The 22,651-nt window shown below is 36.9% G+C and overlaps 1 protein-coding gene across 2 annotated transcripts; it reads left to right on the top strand.

Annotated features, from left to right (window-relative positions):
- Positions 1 to 6,465: 6,465 nt before the first annotated feature.
- On the top strand, positions 6,466 to 22,595 carry LOC145768651 (glial fibrillary acidic protein-like). 2 transcript variants are annotated; one of them, XM_082580203.1, is made up of 13 exons: positions 6,466 to 6,602; positions 9,009 to 9,092; positions 9,579 to 9,660; positions 11,537 to 11,732; positions 12,931 to 13,088; positions 14,415 to 14,571; positions 15,787 to 15,954; positions 16,042 to 16,167; positions 16,660 to 16,740; positions 18,158 to 18,297; positions 18,420 to 18,490; positions 19,522 to 19,638; positions 20,938 to 22,595. In XM_082580203.1, exons 1-12 carry the CDS (start codon positions 6,482 to 6,484, stop codon positions 19,635 to 19,637), a joined length of 1,500 nt encoding a protein of 499 aa, XP_082436329.1. In that variant the 5' UTR covers positions 6,466 to 6,481; the 3' UTR covers position 19,638; positions 20,938 to 22,595. The 2 variants fall into 2 exon arrangements, with proteins under 2 accessions (XP_082436329.1, XP_082436331.1); XM_082580205.1 differs by lacking the exon at positions 19,522 to 19,638.
- Positions 22,596 to 22,651: the final 56 nt, after the last annotated feature.

Below are 22,651 nucleotides of genomic sequence, written 5' to 3'. Positions count from 1 at the left end.
ACATAAATATGAACAACATGTAACGCTGGATACTGGGTACGAAATGCGTTCATTTTTAGCATAAGAGTCAACCTACCTAACATTTTATTAGTGCGGCCCGCCACAGCTCTCCTTAGTGCCAAAGTGGCCTGCATGCAAAAAAGGTTGGTGACCCCTGGTATAAGCCTACGCAGCAAAAGTTACCGGGAAAAAAAACAAGAAAACAGATTGACTGAACGTTTAACTTGTTTTTCTCATTTTTAGTGCTTCCTTAAGACAACAAATGATTTTATATTATTAAGAGTCAGCAAAAAGTGAAAAAAATTCTTAATTTTTAGACAGTTTCAGTCAGACAGCCATGATCGCAAAAATCTGCAAAATGTGACAAATCAGGCACAATCTCCAGGTAGCCAAGCCTTAACTTTTTTCAACAAGGAATGGTCAGCCATAACGAAATTGTTAAATTAGGCTACTTGCAAGATATATTATTAAAACAGTAGGCTGCACATAACAGTTAAGATGTTAAAAACGGCGTGAACTAATAATCTGTACCTTTCCTTGCAGAGCTGTAGGCTTATCCGTGCCACGATTTCTTTTACTGGAGGTTATGTGTTATACATTGGACTTATAGATATTCGTTTCGATTTGCATGGGCTCCGTTAGAGGGGGGCTGCGGGGGTGATTACCCTCCATCCATCGGAGTGGGGGGTATCTAATGCAAAATTACCCCCCCCCCCCACCACTATTGTAGAGATAAAAATTTCATTTTTAATATTTTTTACTTTGTGTTTTATTTTCATGTTTTTATTTTGTTGCACAACTTTTGAGGTTTTTGCTTGGAAACTCCGAATTGCAAACGCCCAGTCACGGAAACAGACATTGCTGTCGGCTGCAGCGTGGGTCAGGTGTATGTCGGAAGGCGTACACCGATGCATAGCGATCAAGTCCGCTTTCCCGCAATGCAGGATAAAGATAAACAAACAAACAAACAAAACGCCCAGTCATCTATGGCCAATGTATCCTGTCAAAAATATAGGCTGCGCATCACAATGCGCTATGTGTGACATCATAGTTTCTCACTGCTACAAACTGTTTAATTTCGCTTTTACCACTCACGAACGAAACCCACTACAGTTGCATTGTTTCAATGTCGTTGTATTTTCGGTTGTTGTAAAAGTGCATTTTAGCTTTTATTTTATTTTTTTCTGAATTGAATGTAGGCCTAGACCAGGGCTGCTCAACTAATGTTAGCAAAGGTCCATTTTGACAAGTTGAATATTTTTGCGGTCCGGTGAATATTTCATATGTAGCCTACGAGCACCGAAACACTTTTCAGGTTGTATGTAACACGACTTGGATTTTTGTCTGACACAAACAAAGAAATAAAAAAGGAAAAAATGTATTGTGTTTCTTTGTAGTGTAGCTGTGTGGATCGCACATCAGAGAAGACGCAAAGCGTTGGGGGGTGTGGGGGCGAAGCCCCCAGCTCCATGGATAATCACAAAAAATTGCTTTTCTCTAATGGAAATCTGTTTAAAGAGGCCCTAAAATGTGGCAATGAGGTTATTCTTCCAGAAGCCCGAGGTCCACCTTCAACACCCAGAAGGTCCGGATTCGGACCGCGCTCCGCCAGTTGAGTAGCCCTGACCTAGACCCTAGATTAGTGGTTTTCAACCTTTTTGGTGGAACGGAACCCAATGAAACATTCCAAAACCTCGAGGAACCCATGTTCAATAATTTAATTGCCTTATGCAAAAAACATCGTTTGATTAAAAAAAATAAATTAAAATACTCATGTTCAGATTTATTTATGTAGGCCTAGAATAAAAATACAAACTGTAAAAAATTACATTTATTCTCATAAAAAACATTGTTATACTGTTATTGAAGGCCCATTTCATCATGACTCGAACAAAAGACTGAAGACGCGATAAAATGTAAACTGTTGCCAATGTAAAATGCCTCATACAAATAGATCAGGGGTTCTTAAACTTTTTTGAACGCGGACCCCTTAAAAAAATTTGGTTCGCGTGGACCCCCTTTGTGGCCTCGTCCGAGAAACTTTTTTGATCAGCATGAATTGGACATAACGCAATAAAATTAAAATGAATTGGTAACAAAATTTATGTTTTGAAATAGCGAATGCAGATTGTTTTTCAATATCTTCGATTTAATTTCATCAATGTGAAGGATGCTGCTGTTTGTTTTCAACAAGAACATGAAATTGTGACTTCGTCTTTGATAGGGCAACACGCATGTCATCCTTTGCATCCAACCGGTTTCGACTCCTTGTTTTGATAGTTACCAAAGATGAAAATTATGACTCACATAAATAGCCTATGTAGTCGCAAAAAGGATTATGTATAGCAGCCATGGCTTTCTTTACCAAAAGAGGATATGCTTGCGTCAACGAACTCCAAAAATCGCCAATACTTTTCGAATTGAAGGACATTCTTAATGGTTTCATTGCCCTTAGTTCAATGAACTCATCTTTTGCAAGGTCCTCCTCATCACTGATAGATTCCAGTTCAACGAGGAAAGAGTAACGTATCCATGCTGTATTTTTAATATCCTTTGCGGCTAAGCAGTAACCTCAGAAAGAGTTTTGCAAAGCTTCCAAATGACTGCACATGTCTGTGAGCAGAGAAGATGGTATAGAGCATTACAAACTGCAGTTCCATTTTGAAGCATCAATTCTTCCAAAGTTGAAACATTAGAAAAGTTGTTAGTCTCCAATCTCCTTTTCCACAGAGATAACTTGTCCTAAAAAGCTTTAAGTTTTTCAGAAGCGTGCATGGTAATAACGGCAGGGCCTTGAATAGAACGATTTACCTCATTCATATGAGTAAAATCATCCGCCAAAAGCTAACCCTTAAATAAACTCTTCACTTTTAAACTGCTTTGAAAGTTCAATATTTTTGTCTTCTAGAAAAAAAGAAACTTCATTTGAAGTTCAAATAAGCGCTTCAAAACTTGTCCCCTTGACAGCCAGCAGACTTCTGCATGATAGAGGAGAACTTCATGTTCCGCTCCCATTTCTTGACATAATCTCTTGAATATTCGATGGTGCAAAGCACAAGCTCTGATAAAATTAACGATTTTCACACCATCAGACAAAAATTCTTTCAAATTTGTCGAGAGAGTTTTCAATGCTAATGCATGGCAATATAAAAAGCAATGAGTAACGATGACCTGAGGAAATTCATCAGCGTTATTTGAACTTAATCTCTTTTCTTTTGAAAAATATATTCCATTTTTGAAATTATACACTAAGATTTCCATTGGGCCTTCTTGGACCCCCTAAAACTAGTCCGCGGACCCCTTGGGGGTCCACGGACCCCAGTTTAAGAACCCCTGAAATAGATAAATGTTATGCTATCTAAGGCCACATGCCGAGCGCAGACTTCATGTGAGATTTGATGTGCGTTTTTTGCAGATTTGATGTGAACTACAGCCTGGGTGTAATTTTCATATTTTGAAGTCTCCCCTCATCTGGCGTCACGATCTAACTACGAAAACCTGAAGTTTACTATATATATATATTGCAGATTGCAAATGTTGTACTTTTTCCATGCAAAGATGCAGCGCACCTTTCTGAAAATGTAACGCAAATATTTTAGATTAAAGTTTTGAACACGTGGTAGGCAATAGGCTGTGTTTGTCTTGTCAGTGCTTTTCAAAAAAGGTAAATTTAAGGCGCCAAGTCACGCTGCGCAGCTACGTATCTTTACACCGAAATATTGTGTCTATTCAACGTTGAAAAAACTAATAAATTCAAATAAGATGTTTTATTTGTCTAGAGGTGCTCCATTGAACCAACAGATAGCGGCCCAACGGGAGATTATATGCTCAGTTAAGCCATTAAACGACAAAACTCGATTCAGAAAATTTGAAAAGAAAAAGTGTCTAGTTATGACTTGACGAGTGCCTCTGAATAGCCTATACAAGGACACATGAAGTTGCGCAAGGAAGAAAGAATGAAATCATTATTGTAGCTTATAAGACTTACATTTTTATGTAGGCCAGTTGTTACCACACGACGTGCGATGATGCTGTTAAATTAAAGAAAAAAAATTCAGATTACTACTAGCCTATATATGTTTACCGTGAAGATTCGATCCGAAAATCATAAACTGTTCTTTCTATTGTGGAGTACCTATTGTCATAGAAGCCCACTGATTTTTGATGCAGAGGCAAGGTTATCGTAATGTCAAACAAAGTACTTGAAAATCGTCTGTCAAGGTGACCGTGGTTAAATGCAAAGTTTTCAAATATGAATGCAATCTTAATTATTAATGCTTTGGGTCAAGAAACTTGGCAGTGTAGATCTGAGGGCCCGGTACCAATTTGCATTACCAGAAACTGGAAACAAAACACAGCTAAAAAGCAAGACGCCTTCTGAGAAATGCTTAAGGAAAGGTAATATGAGTAAAGTTGTCCAGGAAGGTGATGTTTTTTTTTTAAAAGTAACATGAACATGCACAATTGCACATGGACTAGAAATAACATGCAAATGCACTGTTGTGAAAACAACAAGGCGGTACAAGGGCCCAAAAGTACCTCGTACCATCTTTCAATGCTCCTAGCTATTGCACACCAAGTTGCGTTAGTGGTGACGTGCGAAAAAACAACATATAATCAACAACATCAAAACATATCAGCAAATCTTTATTTTCGGGTTTCATAACTTCAGTTAGGCCTAGGCTACTTAACTTATTCGACGGCTTCCGTGTTAAAGATTTGCTTCAAGCACAATTATGTATCACTGGGGTTTGTGTGACTTACCAGCCTGCACTTTGCCTGAAATACTGCCTCAAAAGCAAAAAAAAATCAAAAGCTGCTTTTTTTTGAAACGATTTGTCAAATTTCTGATTCAAATTTCTGATGTCAAATTTCTGATTTGTCAAGATTCTGATTTGTCAAAGGATGATGCAGCCCAAATTAATGTACATCCAGGAGCGCCGGGACGATTTTTAACTGGGGGACAGGATTATGAAAAAAGGGCACTTTTGTTCCTGAAGTCCAATTTTTTTCAAATTTTTAAGATAAGATATAGCGATAATGCAGGCAAATATATTGAAATAGCTTGAACAAGAAGAAACTAAAGACAAATGTTTCATGTTCATAGTGTCACTATTTGCTGCAAAGTATAAAATGTCTTCACGGGATAATTTGAAAGGGCATCATGCTATGTTATAATGATGTCACATATTGTAATACAGAATTTTGTGTCGTGAATGTTATTTTGAGGTAAAATTGAAAGATTATAATTAGGCTAAAAGCGAATAGCATAAATTGTTAGGTTGCAAAATGTGCAGTAGCTTACATGACCTCAAAAGGTCATCATTGCCCCCCATGCCCCCATCTAGAGAAAACTTGAGGGCAGGGGTCCTCTGTCCTGCTTCCGGGCCCCTGTGTAGACTTACAAGAAAAAACACGAATCATCGAAATTGAATGGATGTTGTACAAAGTATTGCTTACGGTATAGTTTATGAGTGAAAACGCATATTCTGTCATTTTTTATATCAGACCTACACCTCTTTTGATCTACTCTTTTTAAATACGGGATTTGTTTGCTCGACAAGTGTTCTCTGCTTGTCTACACATCTCCACTCCATTATCACGGAGTCGCAAAGTAATTTAGTTTTGAGGTCAAATAGTGGCAGACAAGCTGAATTAGCATAGCTGGCATTGGATTGTTGGAAATGGCAAAGAAAAAGGATTGTGTCGCCACACCTTTTTCTTTCAGAGTTGCTTGCAGTATTTAACTTTCAAATCCAACCTTGAAGATACACGTTGTGATTTTGGGCTGTTGGGAAAGTGTTTGCGTAGAGAAGCTTTTTTAACGTTACTATCTTACTTGCACATCTACGGTACTTTTCACATCTTCAAATAAGTCTTCGTAGAAAAAGGAAATAATTTCGTATTGTGGAATCTATAAGCCCGAAATGTGTGTTTGTGACATGTGGAGCCTTTCTTGTACGAAAGTCGCTCAGATGAGAAAAAACAAAATCAAAGAGTTTTTGTTACTTTAAGATTGCATAGCGATAAAAGATGTAGTTTTAAGTCAGTTTTCATCAGGCAACGTCAATACAAAAGAGGAGAGTCTATTTAACTGGACGTATTTTTTTTTGTAAGCTTGAAGTAGGCCTACGTTTATATAACAGAGAACAATGAAGGATTTAAGACCCTTCACAACGTGCACTTGTTCCCTGTGGTTTTTTCTTTGAGAATTTAATATGTTATAGGCCGCTTACTTAAAACGTCTTTTCGCATCGATTTTCATTTACAAACAACACTGCGTTGAATAGGAGCCTACATTGGTATTGACCAAAATTTAAGGCTTTCAGGCATTGTTTTTGGCGATAGGCTGCCGCTATAAATACAATGCAAAGTGATTTATTAGCTAGAGATGAGGTGGCTAAATATATTCGACAACGTTAAAATAACAGTGTTGTTAACTTTATCCTACTTGTGTGTTAAGGACTTTGTTTAAGAGTGTATGAGTCTTGATTTGTCAGTCGGACAACCTGTGTATTCTTCAACACCAAAGGCAGGAACCACCACAGAAAGAAGAAGCGAATTTTCACTTAAAATTTTGAATACACCTAAACAAGAAAAAGGTAAATAACCATAACTCATATTTATCGCTTGCTATTTCTTTCGAATCTGAATGCTGCTATATTTGGTCTGTGCGATAGCCTACGTCAGGGTTTCCCAAACTGTGGTCCGCGGACCAAACTGTGGTCCGCGACGACTGCACAGGTGGTCCGTGGCGATATGACAAGAAATTAAAAAGTTACACATATACGTTGTACAGTACGTACCCTGTCAAGTATCCTGTTCTGTGTGATTACATTACCAACAAACCCTTAATTAATACAGAGTTGATTTTGTCTGACGTTACACAACATTTGGAATTGCTTTCTGCACATTTCAAGAAGTACTTTTTAAGAGACATATGTTACAAAGACTGATCTGTCAGGACGCGAAGAAGAAGAATTAGCCGAATTATCATCTGATCGAACTTTAATGCTTAGTTTCAACCAAACAGTTATTGCATCTTTCTGGTTAAGTGTTGTGGAGGAATACCCGTTACTCATTGCTATCGCAAAAGGCAACTAAAATTTTATTGCTTTTTGCCACGACCTGCCTGTGTGAGACAGCATTTTCAGCTCTTATACCAACATGAAGACAAAATACAGGTCCAGACTTTCCGTGGACTCTATATGGTAGGGCCCCTTCCTATTTCAAATGGGTGTTGTTATATCTTAACGGTCATCGACAGATTTACTCGCTGGCCAGAAGCCATTCTCCTGTCAGATGTCAACGCGAAGAGCTGCCCAGACGCATTCATACTGCATTATTGGGTCTCTACATTCGTAGCTCCTGCATAATATCATCGGATCGTGGCAGGCAATTCACCTCTGTCCATTGGCACGAGATGGCCACATTCATTCACGAGATGGTCACAAATAACTCCGAGAATTGATGACTTATGCAACAAGAAGCTACACCATCCGTCCCATTGATGTTGTCAGTTTTTTAAATAAACAAAATTCGGTTTTATTCATTTTTACCTTTGTATTGGGGGTCCGCGAATAAACAGATTCACAACTAGTGGTCCGTGGCCCAAAAAAGTTTGGGAAACCCTGGCCTACGTATCACCCAAATATGAAATCAGCTAGAATGCCATTTATTAAAGATAGGCTACATGTCATTCCATAAAAATAGAGTAACAAAGTAATGGCAGTTCATACTAGGAGAGGTAGGGTTAATCGGCTTTTGTTTTCAAATTCAGTTTTAGCCCTAGTTTTTGGATACAACAGTAGCCTATATTCTAAGACCCTTGGAAAAAATGTGAAATTTCCGTTCATACTCTCCTCCCCCACCTTAAAAATTACTTTTCACTTAAAATTTCCTTGTATTGTATTTGTATGGACGTCAATTTTCGTTTATGGTATTTAAAGTTCAAATATCGTTTGCTACTGTACTAAAACACTGTTGAAATGTCGGAAGACAGCCGCTAACAGTTTTAAACTTTTTCTGATTTTAGCTTCATCGTACAGGTTAGGCTAAGTGACGAAAATTAAAACAAAGGTTAGGGGCAAAAATTTCAAAAAAAATACCAGAAATCTTACAATATACTGTTGTATCCTAAAACCAGGGCTAAAATTAAAATTATCCCTCCCCCCATCTATATTTCACATAAAGTTGATAGTCAAGAAGAGCTGATAGAAATTGCTTTCTGTCTAAAATTACCGATCAATAAACTACATAGTAAACAAAGTAACTCAAAGAGAATCTTTACGTCAAAATTATGGCAATGTAAAACGCCTTTAAATTTTCCAAGCCTGCTGGCGTGTTTTTCACGTGGGGGCATTCATTGACATACTAAAATCAAACTAAGTGATAATAAATCTAAATTCAATACATTTGCGGTACCTTCATCTTTGTGGACAATCTTATATTGTGTAGTTCCTCAAAATTCAACGTTTGCCTACAGGGTGGAGTGTAGGCTGCCCACACAGTAAACACATGAGAATTAGGTTTGTGTGTATTGTGTAGGCTGTTGGATGATCAAGATTTGGTTACTCAATAGGCCAACATACAGTAGCCACACTGTTTAGTCACTCCGCTGATGTAAGAACGTCAGTGGTGCCCACCTTTTATTCGACTGCAATTAACTCGACATTTTTGACACCTTCCTATCCCATCCATTAAATCTATAGCTGTTCACGAACTCATCAGTGGTTAAAAAAATGTTAATAAAAATTAATTGTTAAATTGTCTGTGTGGCCGAGCAGCGAAAATACACGTTCGATCCCGGAAAGGACGTCGGCTCGACATCTTATGTAGTTGAGTGTTGGCAAGACGCTTTAGACATGCCTGGGTTTAGAAAAAACATTGGTTTCCTTGTTTTTCCATCCATGTCACTTTCACTTAGTTCTAATATTTAATCATCAGGAATAAACTTGCATGGGACAAAACATTTTCTATAAAGAAATAGCGTTATTTACATTTTACAGCCAACATGAGTGCCAGCAAATCTGTTCAAAGAACCGTTGTGGAAAAATCGTATACGACCAGTGCAAGTCGACCGTACGTGTCTGGTAAGTCCAATTCATATTTACATCTCTGGGTGATACACAAACTATATCATTTTAAGACGGTGACTTTGGCTGCAGCACTAATTGTTCCCAGAATCACAATGCGCAGCATCTTTTAGACATGCTAAAAATTAAATGAGGCTGTTCACCAAGCATGTAGATAACATGATAGCCTACGACCTACGTTCTACTGGTCATACTGTCACAACGTGGCGTAGAGCAAGGTTTTAGACACAGTGTTTTACATTTGGATTGTAGAATCCGAGACATTCACCACTTCGAGCTAAAATATGATTAATGAGAGGAACTTCAAAAATACGAAAAGCAAATATTTAACAAAACTTTTTGTTGAAATATTTCATGCTTCTTTAGAGCAAAATATTTGCATCCTAACATTTCTATAAAACGCATTAACGTCAGAAATGAAACGTCGCGGCATATTCGATAGCAAACAAATGCATGTTATATAAAACTTACGAAATATTTTAGAAACGAAGATAGCACCATCAAGCTATCAATTGCGCTATGGAGCCCGTAGGAGTGGTGGCTATACAAGTGGAATGGGATACAGGTAAAAAATTGTAGATCATCCCTTAGTAGAAAATGAAAAAAGATCAAGAAAATTTGCCAACGTTTTTATTATAGTGGTTGATAATTAGAAGTGATGTGGTTTACTTTGTTTCTTTTTTATTCATTGACGTTTATCCAACATTTTAGCCTACAATGAACATCTCAGTTGCTTACGTGGGGAAGAAGATTAATCGGATAGAGTGTCCTTGCTTTAGTTCGTTACTCCATTATGTAAAGGTTGTGTCAACAAGTATTCTTTGCATTGCATTGAAGTTAACTTCAGACAACGGGAAGACGTCAATTTAACGTCGGAAAACGTTTCGTTGATAAGCAAAAACTGGAGTAAACTTTTTCTTCCGTGAGACCCACTTTAATCCCAGAATCATATTGTTGAACACCATCGAGGCTCTGGAGAGTTTGTGCCGGTGACACAATAGACATTAAAGCTGCAGGAGATTATATTTCACCGGCAAATCGTTGATAACCAAACAACTGAACGTTGCTTCATTGCAACGTTTCCATATGTTGAACCAATGTCAACATGCCGGTTTATTAGGCAAAAATAGGAAATAATAACCACTTTGCATCCATTATAACGATTCACTGAGTTTCTTTAGATTTTTTACTTGAGCTTTTTATCACTAAACAGGGCCAATTTCATTGGTAAAGTTTGGCGATGTGACTTTTTTTTATTTATTTTTTAAATGAAAAAGAGTCAATAAGTCATGTAATTTTCACTTTGTGTGGAGTTACATGTAGCCTACTTGAGAGGTTACTGATATTTTTTTATTTACTTGATGATTTATGCATATCAGTTTGTATCCTCTGTGGATCCTTCTCTTGTATCATGGGATGATGGGCCATTCCTATAGATGTTTGTTGGTACACCTCTTCATTTTGTTTAAATTTTAAAACTTTGACTAAACCTACATTTTTATTTAAACGATGCATATTTTGATATCGCAGTATTTTCATACGTTTTAACACATGTAGACTCAACTAATAAAGTTTCGGTGTCTGCATAGTGAGTGCATACGTTACAAAAACAAACCCTGATTGTGATAGTTCATGCCAAATTATCAAACTTTTGAAAGACAAAGAACAAAGAAAAGCCGGTAACCAGTAGCCTACTCGCTTTTAAGAATCACAATATACTGTATTGTCAATGTACAGTAGGACACTATGAGATTCACTTAATAGCCTATGTGGCCTGGTTTGTTACATTTTCAAACCGCTGCAGATTTTGCGGACTGCTGCTGACAGTCTATGTCAAGTTGACGTTTTTGGAAACTTTTAGTCAAACTGTAAACAACGTTTGCAAAATGAAATTTTACCAATCAAGAGTCTAGGGCTCTAGGCAACCATGTCATTAACTACAATTCAAAAACTAAAAGCTTATCGTAACTTGTCAAATTGAAACAGTTGATATGTTAACGGCTGTGAAAATATTTAATGCCGGTTTCACTAGTTTCCTGAAAAAAGTCTTTTTTTGTTTTTACGTGATTGCTTGTTCACATTAATTCTCAGTATAACAAAAAGACGAAGTGCGTTTCAATGGTGAAAAAGACTGTTTTTTGTCAACTTTTATGTCATCGCGAAAACAAGCGTTGCAGTGACGAGTGATTTACCAGAACCAAACATGTTCGGCTTGTGATTTCTGTAAAGCAGCATTGGAAGACAAAACGGTGAGATTAGACTGCACAAATTTGACGCTTTATCCAGGGGCCTTCGTGTGGACCTAATATTATCACTTTTTTATCACTTTTAATATTATCACTTATTGTTATCATGGGTCATAACCTGACAACTTTTTACACTAAGTATAAAAATCTGTATAAAAACAAGTAAATTACTTTTTGCACAAACTTTCCTAACAGACGAACTGGCAGCTTGGAAGCAAGCATAACCAGAGTGACAGCGACTGATGGACTCGAACTGACTCCCACACTGATAACAAGCCGAGCTGAAGAAAAAGCTGCTCTTGGATCTCTCAACGATCGGTTTGTGACGTACATTGACAAGGTTCGAGGTCTTGTGACCAGAAACCAAGTTCTGGAAGCCAAGGTCAAACAGGTCGGTTGATCAAACAGGCTACATTTGAGCGCTTTGTTGAATAGGCTATTATTAAACTTTACTTTGAATGTGGCTAGAAACCGTTTCAAACATTTGACGGTCGATGTAGTTTTAATGTGGTGTAATGCAGCCGAAGCGTGCGTACCAGAGCTCCACTCCGCCATCTTTTTGCTGGAAACCGAAAGGAACCGGGAAACAGTGGTACATCGGAAATGTTTGTCAGTATTCAACTGTACTTGCCTATTGAACATATGTTAAAAGCATACTTGCAACAGCAGGTTAACAGAGTTTACAGAACTGAATATTTCATATTCTATTTTGGGCTCATTGTAGCAGTCAGTCAGTCAATCGAGTTTACATGAAATAAACTGTTTGATTTTATGATTTGTGAAGAATTTTTACCAATACAATAATTTTCTCAAAATTTAAGACACCAAAAAGGTGCTATATTTTAACTCTATCGTGGTTCTCAAATGAGACAAAAGTATGAGATTTAGGCCACGCTAAAGAATGACAAGCAAAATATACAAATTATTCTATAGTCAATTGTCAGGGTCACTACTCACGACGCCTGAATAAGTATGATGCTTGAATCGGCTTTCTGCCGGTTGGTAGAAGTTGAACACCGTTGAAGTATCACTAATGTTTGTTTTGCTAGCACTGGGACAACTGAAGTACACATCATTGTAGTCGTAGGCTTGTCAAAACAATCGCTTGTATGCCTTTCATTTATTTCATATCTAGTGACGTTCAATTGACGAAAATGACAACATTTACTTTCTGGGCTGTTACAAAGTAAATCGCCTGTTTAGTTGCACGGTGTACGCCTTTCAGCAACAGCACAGTCATGTAGATATGTTTAATTCTGTCTTCTGTGTATTTTAACCCAACGTTAATGATTTATTTGAGCGCTAATATCGATAACTAATATGGCAACCACACACTGTAAACAACATTGCTGTATCTTAGAACATGCTATGCAAATATTTGATGTCGTCTGAATGCCGGTATCAGTAAGAAATTTACAACTTATTACTTTGCTTGAGATAAATACTTCAACAAATGTATCATTGCTAGAGCGCCAGTCATACGCTGCATGTAGAGAAAAAAATATAAAGCAAAACGACTGCCCACTGCACTATCATCTTTTCACCAAGTTGTTTTGTTATGTTGATGCAAGTATGTTGGCTTTCCACAGTTGGAAAGTTGCCAGATCATTCCCAGCAGAGCTGGGGATATGTACGAGGAGCAACTCCAGAGACTGCAAAGAGAACTGGAGATCGCTATCAAAGAGAAAACTGAAGTGGAACTGCAATTGGAAATCTGCTACCGAGAGATTGACGATTTCCATAAAAAGTATATTTTAACGTTGTTTTTTAACTTAGACTGTAGCAACATTGAGTAAGTATGCTTGAATTAATCAATGTCCATGATCCGTTATCAAACTATAGGATTTTTTCTGACATTGGGTTGTTCTCTCACATTTTAAACAATGAAACACGTCATTGTCTGTGTTACGCATCTACCTTGATAGTGTGAACAAGCTAGCTTATTCAAAATGTATGGTAGTTCACCAAATAATGCATGTTATAACAGGCATCTGATGTTTCAACAAAGCTGCCATTTGATTGGCGACGCTAAAAACTAAAAATAAACACAAAATTCATTAACCATTCAATTAACAACATTATCACAAAAACTTGTAGGCCAAATGCTGAAAATCACAGTGAACTGTGATTTATGCTACTTTTCAAACTTATCAACCTTTTTAATCGACCAGCCCGCTCGAATCCTAGACGATTCAAAAACTCATGTAAAATCTTCAGAAAATGAACGTCAAACATTTTCCTATTGACTTGCATCAAGAGCTATTTCTTGAACTTATATCAAAGCGTGGTTCCGTTGTGATAGGATCCTCGCCTTTGTGTATTTTCTAGGATTCCAAATTTCATGCACAGTAGATATTGAACGACATTTTACAACGTAAGCTACAGGCAGTGGTGGGTCTGCAGAATAACAAATGTGGTACCATCATTTCAAACCTCTGGGTCCGTTACTGCATACAGATATTTCACATGATTAGTAAAATTCAATCCTGTCCACACTCTGACATATCGTAGCAACATAAAATTTGTAAGTGAACGTTTATTGCATTGTGTTGCTAACAAGCCTATTCCACGTTTAGCAATGACACTATTCTAAAAAAATTGAGTTTGATGAAGAGAATGCTCGGTTTAGACTCGTATGTTTCTTAGAAGTAAATAAATGTAGCCATGTTTTATTTTCTTGCTGGCGCCAGAGAAAGTTAACAGTAAATAATTGCTTTTCAAGCTCATTTCAACCTTGTCTATGTTCATCATAAAGTTGACCACACTTGTATTAATTTTCACTTTGGAGGAGGCCTAGTTAATTTTATGTTGCAATCGAGTAACGTTGAACCTACTTCGACTAGACTTGATAATTTGAAACGCTTTGCCAATCATGCAAAAATTTGATGTTGGACGACAGGCTCTCAAAGTGTATTGTCGCCGTACATGAGACAATATTGAAAATAGATTGACTGTCATAGTAAAAAGTAGCTAAACGATAAACCTGAGAATCATTTACATGTATGTGAAATAATTTAAAAAAGAAATTGGTTTTTCTATAAACCAATACTTTACCACATGACTTGGTTATCAGGTTGGCAAGAGAAGTTGAAGATAGAAAAGACTCGGAAAACGAGGCGAAGGCTCTTCGTAAGGATGTGGATTCTGCCACGCTGATGAGAGTGGAACTGGAAGGGAAGGTGGAATCGCTCCAAGAAGAGCTGGATTTGGTCCGAAGAGCTAACGATGAGGTAAAAAGAAAGTCCTCACAGGCAAAAAATCAAATACAGTGGAAGGAAACATATCTACAAAACAACTAAGCATTTAAAACACGTACAAAATGAAAACTTACTTTTACTTAAAAAACAAAACAAATACAAATACTTTCAACTGTTGTTGTAAATGTGACATGCAAGCTTGATCGAAGGTGTTCTTTCAGTTTTCGATTTTTGTTAATAGAAATTATTGAGCGCTATCTGACATATATTGATAAACACGCAAAACCAAACAAAATAAACATTTCTAACAAGCTTTTGAAACTCCTTTTTCACCATACATGTCAGTTTTGTTTGAATTTTCCTTTTACTAATCGTTAAGCAAACTTACTTTATGATGTCCGCTAAATTTATGAAGACATTTTTATGATGTTTAGTTTGCAAAAACAAATATGTCAAATATCGAAGTTAGCAAATTAGTTTTTTTTTTAATATTGATTCAACGTCTACAGACGGTGAATTCATGGATAATGAATCTGTAATGCAATAGTACTGCAGTAAGGCATAATGATGGTACTCCAGCTAGCAAATTAATCTTTTTTGTATTGATTCAAACATTCTTAGTGATAACGCAGTACGATTTGTGAGAAGATTGAATGACTTAGTCAATTAAATGTAGGCTAAACATTTTTTTCTAGATTGCGTAGCCTGGTCTGACAAGAGGAACATTGAGGCTGTAGGACAGGTTTAGGCTTCTTTCTGCCTTCTCCCCATGTCAAATCACTTTTAAATAATTCTGGCAGTTTTGCATAACATACTGGGAGAGGCATTATCATGCAACCGCTGACACATGTTCTATCATCGAGGTTGACTGAGTGAAGTTTCCACTCTTGTTGTTGAAGTGTTGTTGTCTGGAAATTATTCTATCCATGAGGTGCTGCAGAGTGGAGAATGAAAGTGAGTTGCTCAAGTGCACACCCCGAGAGCAGAAGCAACCTGCAACTGTATCATTATGATAAGATTTTGTTGTAATCTTTCTATTTTATTTAACACGTTCAGTTTACTGCCATTTTTTCTGTCGTTTAAAACGTGAAGAAAATGTTTTATCCTTTTTGTGATGATTACCTGAAGTAAAATAGGCCTAACTGATTGAAAACAAATAGGCCTATGCCGAAATAGAAAGTATAGCTTGCCAAATGAATATTATTGTCGTTTGTTGAAGAAATAAAAGTAACTTATCATGCTTGGTAGGATATTCGAGTTCTCACTGAACAACTTTCCGCTATGAGAGGAGGAGACGTTGTCTTGGATGGTTCGCAACCCACTGACCTGTCCGAGTCACTTCGAGACATCAGGGCGGCTTATGAGCAACTTACTCAGAACAACAAGTTTGAAATCGAAGGCTACTACAAGACTAAGGTAAGTTAGTTTTTGACATAAATGTTTGAATCAAGAGCAATTGAGCATCATGATGTATCAGTGTATCACTAATCGAATCTTTCGCAGATCACAGATCTCACCAATCAACTCAAAGACGAGGGCAACTCCAACAAAGGCAACAAAGCGGAATTGATGGAAACCAAGCGTCAATTGCAAACTCTCAATGTTGAGTTGGAAGGAATGAGAACATCGGTTAGATGCGATTCCAGTTTTATCTAATCTCATTTCTTTTACGTTGTGCAATCGAAAGGAATTCTTCGTTGATGTTTGAATGATGTATTGCGTAACCTTTTCTTTCAAATTTCAAAGTGTTGTTTGAATATTTTGTTGCTTCTGATAGTGAACCCAGACCGCAAATCAACCATTTTTTACATTGATTCAACGTCTGCAGACAATGAATCAATGTAAAAAAACGGTTGATTTGCTGTCTGAAAACTGTCATGATGAAGCATTGACCTGGAACCGACGTAAAACTATACTTTAATCTTCATCAAGACAAATGGATAGGTTTTAGCAGTCTGGCAATGCTTGCTGCTTCGCTGCATATATAGGCAACCAGGCTTGCAAAATACACTTTTTTAACATTGTGTCGACACACAAAAAATTTCGACAAGGCAGCCAAATGAGTTCTTGTTTGTAACTTTGTACAAGGAAAACACGTGCTTTGATAAATTTCTTTTTTAGAACGCCGGCTTGGAAAACCAATTGGAAGACACCGAAAACCGATACCACGAAGAAATGTTGAATTATCAAAACATCGTTGCGGTATGTCTGTCATAATATCATCCTACTTGCTATTGGAATAGGACAAGAACGTAAACAGTCAAATGTTTTATAAGAGGTTAAATTTTTCGTCATTTTAAATATTAGCAAGGAATTACAAAATTAAAAAGGTTGTTGCCTTTTTAGGTATCTTTTTCATCGGATTCAAAAAGCTTCTTTGGAAGCTTAATCCTTAATATATTTCTGAAACCTGTGCAATCAACAACAAAATGACTAAAGAACAAACAGATTTGAAATGTGGGCATTCCGAAAAATACAGACAATTTCCTGGACTGCCAGAAAAACCAACCATACTGTTTTAAATCAAGTTAATCAAACAAAGAATTTACTGAAAAATACCAAAAAACAAATTTAATTTTGCACACTTGTATTTGAACTATTTACACACATCTGATGATCAACATTGACAGAGTAAAGTCTGCATTTGTTACTGAAGTGCTATTAGGTCGTCAATTCTCATACTCACTAGGTGCTGCTTAATTAAATTGTGAGTTCTTTTTGAAATGTTTTGCTCAAGCGCACACCTTGGAAGTCGAACCAGCGTTGCTTGATCTTGTCGTTTTTTCTTTCAAAGTCAGGCCCTCACTCAACTTATCTGTCAGGGTGATTGTTGTTGATACTAAGTTGTGACGACCGTTGTTGTCAAAAGTCATTGCACGAATATTTACTTTGTACTGCCATATACTGGTGACGTAATACAGCATTGTGGCCTAACCCCACACAGTTTTTTTTATTATTTTTGCATCAATCTCAAGAATTTGGGCCATTAGCGATACGCTTACACAGCTAAACCCAAGAAGCATATCACCGATATACAGTAAAAAAACAAACTGGCTGCGGCTAATATCCATGCTTTCTAATGGACAACAAACGCAAAAATAAAACTTTGTCGCTACCTTGTTTTAATTCTAAGACAAATATTTAAACTGTTGCCGTATAAAAGATTAAGATATCAACTGACAACACGTTGGAAATATTGTAAGTAAGCCGATTCCACGTATGAATAACAACAATAAGAACAATACTCATGCGGCTTTGGGCCTATTCTGATAGTGATAACATAGATTATTAGATTGCAAAGTACTAACAGTAGCGTAACAGTATGCCACAATAAACTTTTCGACCAGGGGGGGATGATTTTATAGACCCATAACCTTTCCGAGGGCCCGGGAGTTCGAAGAAACTAGCGTGTAGTCTTTGGATATGCGTCAAGTGTATCGGCTAGTGGTGTATTTTCTAAGAATTGTCTTGATTTGGCACCCAAATTATCTTTTGAGTGGCCCTAAACGCAGAAGTCTTATCTTTAACATGCTAGATCCAAGATGTATCATAATAAAACTCTCATACAACACCCCTAATAAATAGTAGACTCAGTTATAAATTAATCTTAATATTACAGGAGATGGAAGAAGAGCTAAATAGTGCGAAAGATAAAGTCCAGCGTCAGCTCATTGACTATAATGAACTGCTCAACGTTAAACTTTCTCTTGATTTGGAAATCCAGACTTACAGAAAATTGCTTGAAAGTGAAGAAAATCGGTAACGCTTTTGCAGTAAATGTCGTAACGCTTTATAAACGGCTTTTGACAATTTCGTTCGTATTCTGCGGTTGTTCCGTTTGTGACCATTTTTAAGTTTTCCATTCTTGTTTTCTATTTCAGCATCACTGTCCAGCATGACACAGGAGCAAGTGGATCTCTTCAGGTCAACGTAGTGGAACGAGTTGTCACAGGTTTGTTGTGGTTTAGCTAAAGTGTGATTCTCTTATATTACTTATAAAATTGTTCAACCTCAGATGACGTGACGGTCCGCCGAGGTAGCTTTGTAAGTGCGTCTGACTTTATAAACGAAGATACTTTAAGATCAGCAGACGCTGGTTTGACTCTCGGAGTGTGCGTTTGTGCAACGCATTTAAGGACAATTCTCAGCGACGTCTAGTGTATGAAATAATTTACAGGCAACAGCAACAACAACCTTTAATCAAGGGGAAACTTCACTCTATCAATTTCGCTGACCGGGCCTGCTTCAATAATTCAAAGCTTCTACAAATACAGGCAATGGCCAGGATTAAACTCTTAAAGAAGCTTTCTCATTCCGAGATAACTATTCCTACAATCAATCAATTGCTTGCAGTAGCTGGCAAGATTTTCCCTAGAAATAGCTGTGTGATTATGTGTAGCTTCGTGCTGCTATCGCCAAATTGTAATGGGATCTTCCCGAGTCAGCTAGAAAACATTTACACGCAAATAATTCTGTGTTCCCATACTTCTCTGTACAGTCTTTTAAATGCACATTTTGTACTTCTGTAGTCAGACAGAAACGATGGTCCGTTGTAAGGTTTTGTGTGACTGTATAAGTTACAGTGTGGAACAATGATGTCTAGTTAAAACTGTTATATGATTCAAAAGACTACACTTGTGTTTTAGAAAGCCAATATTATCGCTTGGATGTTGCACAACTCTAAGTTACTTTGTATTTTGTTTTTTATTGTTGTAAAGCAAAACGGCGTCGTCTGTTACCATTTGGGGGTTATTGAAAGCGATGTTAACTTAGGTCTGCCATGAAAGCAGGTGGACTTGCAAAATGTTTTGCATATGGACACGTTTCGACTTTAAAATACACTGTAGTTGCAAATTATACTGTTCAAAAAATTAAAAAGATACTAAAACAATATAGTTGTGTTTGTTTCAAATTGTTTAATCCGCGCACAATGAACCCAACGTGTTTTGATCAGTCGGCTAGTCATTGTTCATAACTTTGCAGAGAAATCTGATTCTAAACTCGACCAGATAGATGATGAGGCGTTAAACATGTTAAGCCATGTAGTTCAGGACACAAAAAGCGTCAAACTATCTGGAGCCAAGCAAGTCGAAGCATAAGGTTAGCCTTCGCTGACGTGTTTTTAAGTCCCACAATAGCTCAGTCGTCCGCCAGATAGCTAAGTTAGTTAAGCGCCTGACTTTGTGCACGAAGAAACCTTAAGATCAAGCACCGCTGGTTCAGTTCTCAGAGTGTATGCTTGAGCAGGACTGCTCTCCATTTAGCAGCACCTAGTGAAGGAAATAGTTCACAGACAACAACACTTCACTCTGTCAATCTCGGTAACTTGGCATCCGTTAATGATTCAAAGCTGCCACAAGGATGCAAAACTGCCAGGAATAACCTATCCAGAGTTGGATCAATTATAATTGTATTGTGATGTTTAGATAAATTTTTATTTAATAAAATGTCTTGAGCTTTATCCAAAATATTTACTGTTATTGGCTATTGAGAAGGAGCGATCTTCCTGGCGTCAGCACTACCTGACTACTCACTATAGAACAGCGAGCATTGTGTTTCGTTAACCATACCGGTATAGCCTCCACACTAGCAATCAAGACTAGCAGACAAGTGTAGCAAGAATTGACAGCGCTAGATGCGTGTTTTGCACATGAGGCTGGGCTCATTAGTATCCCACCACTAATTCATGCCATATAGTTCTCAATCGCTGCTTTTGTCAGTCGATTGAATCCTTAGTTACCTTTGTGGAAAGAAAACAGCTAAACTAACTGTCACCAAGGATGTGCACTATTGAGAAGAAGCGATCTTCATGGCGTCAGCTCGACTTCCGAGAAACACATATTTTTGGAAAAGTCTTGATGGCTAGTGTGGAGGCTACACCGGTATGGTTAGCGAAACACAATGCTCGCTGTTCTATGGTGAGTAGTCAGGTAGTGCTGATGCCAGGAAGATCGCTCCTTCTCAACAGTGCATATCCTTGCAACTGCTTGCGCTTTATCTCCATGCATTATCCGTGTTTAAATTATCCACACCCTTTCGTTGGCATCTACCCAATAGATCTTACCTAAATCGTTTTTACGATAGATTTTTATTATCAGAATCCGTTTTTCTTTTTCAAAGACAAATTGATTGAAATTTTTGAATAACACTTTAGCTTTAGCTAACATTGTAGCTTTTGTTGGTAACAATTCATGCATATTGCTTTCACTTTGCATGTTAGACTGGCGGAGAGTAACGTGTTTGAAGTCTTATCTATGTATTGTCTATATTTTTAAAAACAATATTAAGTTATTCATCAGTCGCCTGATCATAATATTAATAGTTGATGATTCTTTACCGCAAGGTAATTATTGATCAAACTTAGGTTTCGTTTAATTGGTATTGTTTTATTTCATCCAGTGGAGAAGAAGAGTGGCCAACGAAAATCGCGTTCTAGCTCTTCATCCTCTTCTTCATCTTCGTCTTCTGATTCCGAAAGCGAGATCTAATTTTAAATAATGTTCTCCTGATGTCTTACAAACATCTAATTGTGTTTGAAAGACAAAATTATAGGATTGTAGTTAAACGTCAGCTTAATTTTTCATCATAACTTCTCCAAATTTCCCAAGAATACTTTGTTAAAACACTTCTCAATGTAGGCTACTATTAGTGCTGCAGTACTTGCAATAAAAATTAGCCTACTGTAATTTCACCGTTTTGTTAACGAAACTCTAAAAAATTGTTGGCTCTAAAAGTTACTTAGAAAAAAATGTACGTTGTAAATAACTGAAACTATAGTAGCTAAATTTTTTGTCTAAAAAATGTGCTGTTGTAACTTAAGCAAATTATGTAAACGATGCAAGAGCTCTTCAACTAACGGGCTTGTAATGTCATCCAATAGTATTTGTTGTGAAAAAATGAAACATATTTAATTTCTAATTAAAACGAACTAGTGCATGAAATGTTTTGAATGATGTGCTACGAAGTTAACAAACACCATAATGTAAGATGCATTTCTACAGTTGGTTGATAGTAAAATAATAAAGCAAGTTGATCTACATCCGTCTTTTAATTGTTAATTAAAGAGTATTTCAAATGCTTTTATGATAATTGAAGTTTAACAAACGATGCAGCCTAAAATCATTTATGACTGCCAGTTCAGTATGGGTAAATTTAAGTTTGTTTTTTACATTAAAACATTGCAGCTTAAAGTCGTACCAAAACACGTCTTAACGAAAAATGAAAACGGCTCATTTATTTTGTGTCACATTTTATAGTAGCTCGGGTTTATAAACTACCTGCTGTATCTTCAACAAAATGCATTTTTATTTTGACTTATCGTCAATGCCAGATGATAAGTCAATGAAAATAATAATAATACATTTTGTTCACTGCATTTATGTACATTTTTCTTTGCAAAGAGTTGCACTGACAACATGTCTTGATGATATAACCATTGTATATACAGTATTGGAACCATAGCGACCCATGACAACGTGCAGCTTCAAATTTGACTGAAAGCCGATCTGTTAGTAGCCAAAAATTGCTACTACAAGTTGATAGTTTCAGTATTAGTTAATAAATATAGTGGGCCTATTTGTGTATATGTTGTGTGATTTTGAGTCTTTTTCTTGCTTTGTTATCATGCAAATGATGGAGTAGATTTTGGCACTTGTGCTGGAAATCCATAAAACGTCTGGCGACACTGGTGTTAAGGAAAGATTTGTCATTATTTTAAAAGCAAAATTAGGAGTTTGCAGTAATTTGATATTTGATGATCACACTTTCGAAATTAAATCGACCTTCAGTCGGACCTCCAGTTCGCACATTGTCAAGGCCTGTGTATATAGAACGCTATCGCTATGGTTGGAACATTTGCCAGTAAGTTACTTGACAGTTTTCAGCTATCATGTAATTAAGCTACAGGCATGGTACGTTATCGTTTATAACCGTGGTACCGAAAATGTTCATAAACTATAATTTGCTTTGACTTTATACTCCACCTAAACAGTTTGTCTCAAAATATTCGATTTGTTTTGTATATAATCTAAACCTTCCAAATAAATTTTACGCTGAAATTTCAGTAGTAAGTTACTGTTCTGTCAGATGGAAGTAGAAAGACTATTTACCATCA

The sequence above is a fragment of the Aplidium turbinatum genome, chromosome 4 (genome assembly GCF_918807975.1).
Source record: "Aplidium turbinatum chromosome 4, kaAplTurb1.1, whole genome shotgun sequence".
Taxonomy (NCBI): domain Eukaryota; kingdom Metazoa; phylum Chordata; class Ascidiacea; order Aplousobranchia; family Polyclinidae; genus Aplidium; species Aplidium turbinatum.
Note: the sequence above shows the minus strand (reverse complement) of the source record. Positions and strands in the feature narration are given on the sequence as shown.

Bases quoted from the DNA above. Each gene is read 5' to 3' on its own strand.
- LOC145768651 (XM_082580203.1), top strand. From the start codon at position 6,482: ATGAGTCTTGATTTGTCAGTCGGACAACCTGTGTATTCTTCAACACCA. The intron at 14,572-15,786 runs GTAAAAAGAAAG...CATGCTTGGTAG, and splicing joins TCCGAAGAGCTAACGATGAG to GATATTCGAGTTCTCACTGA. The intron at 18,491-19,521 runs GTTTGTTGTGGT...ATAACTTTGCAG, and splicing joins AGTGGAACGAGTTGTCACAG to AGAAATCTGATTCTAAACTC.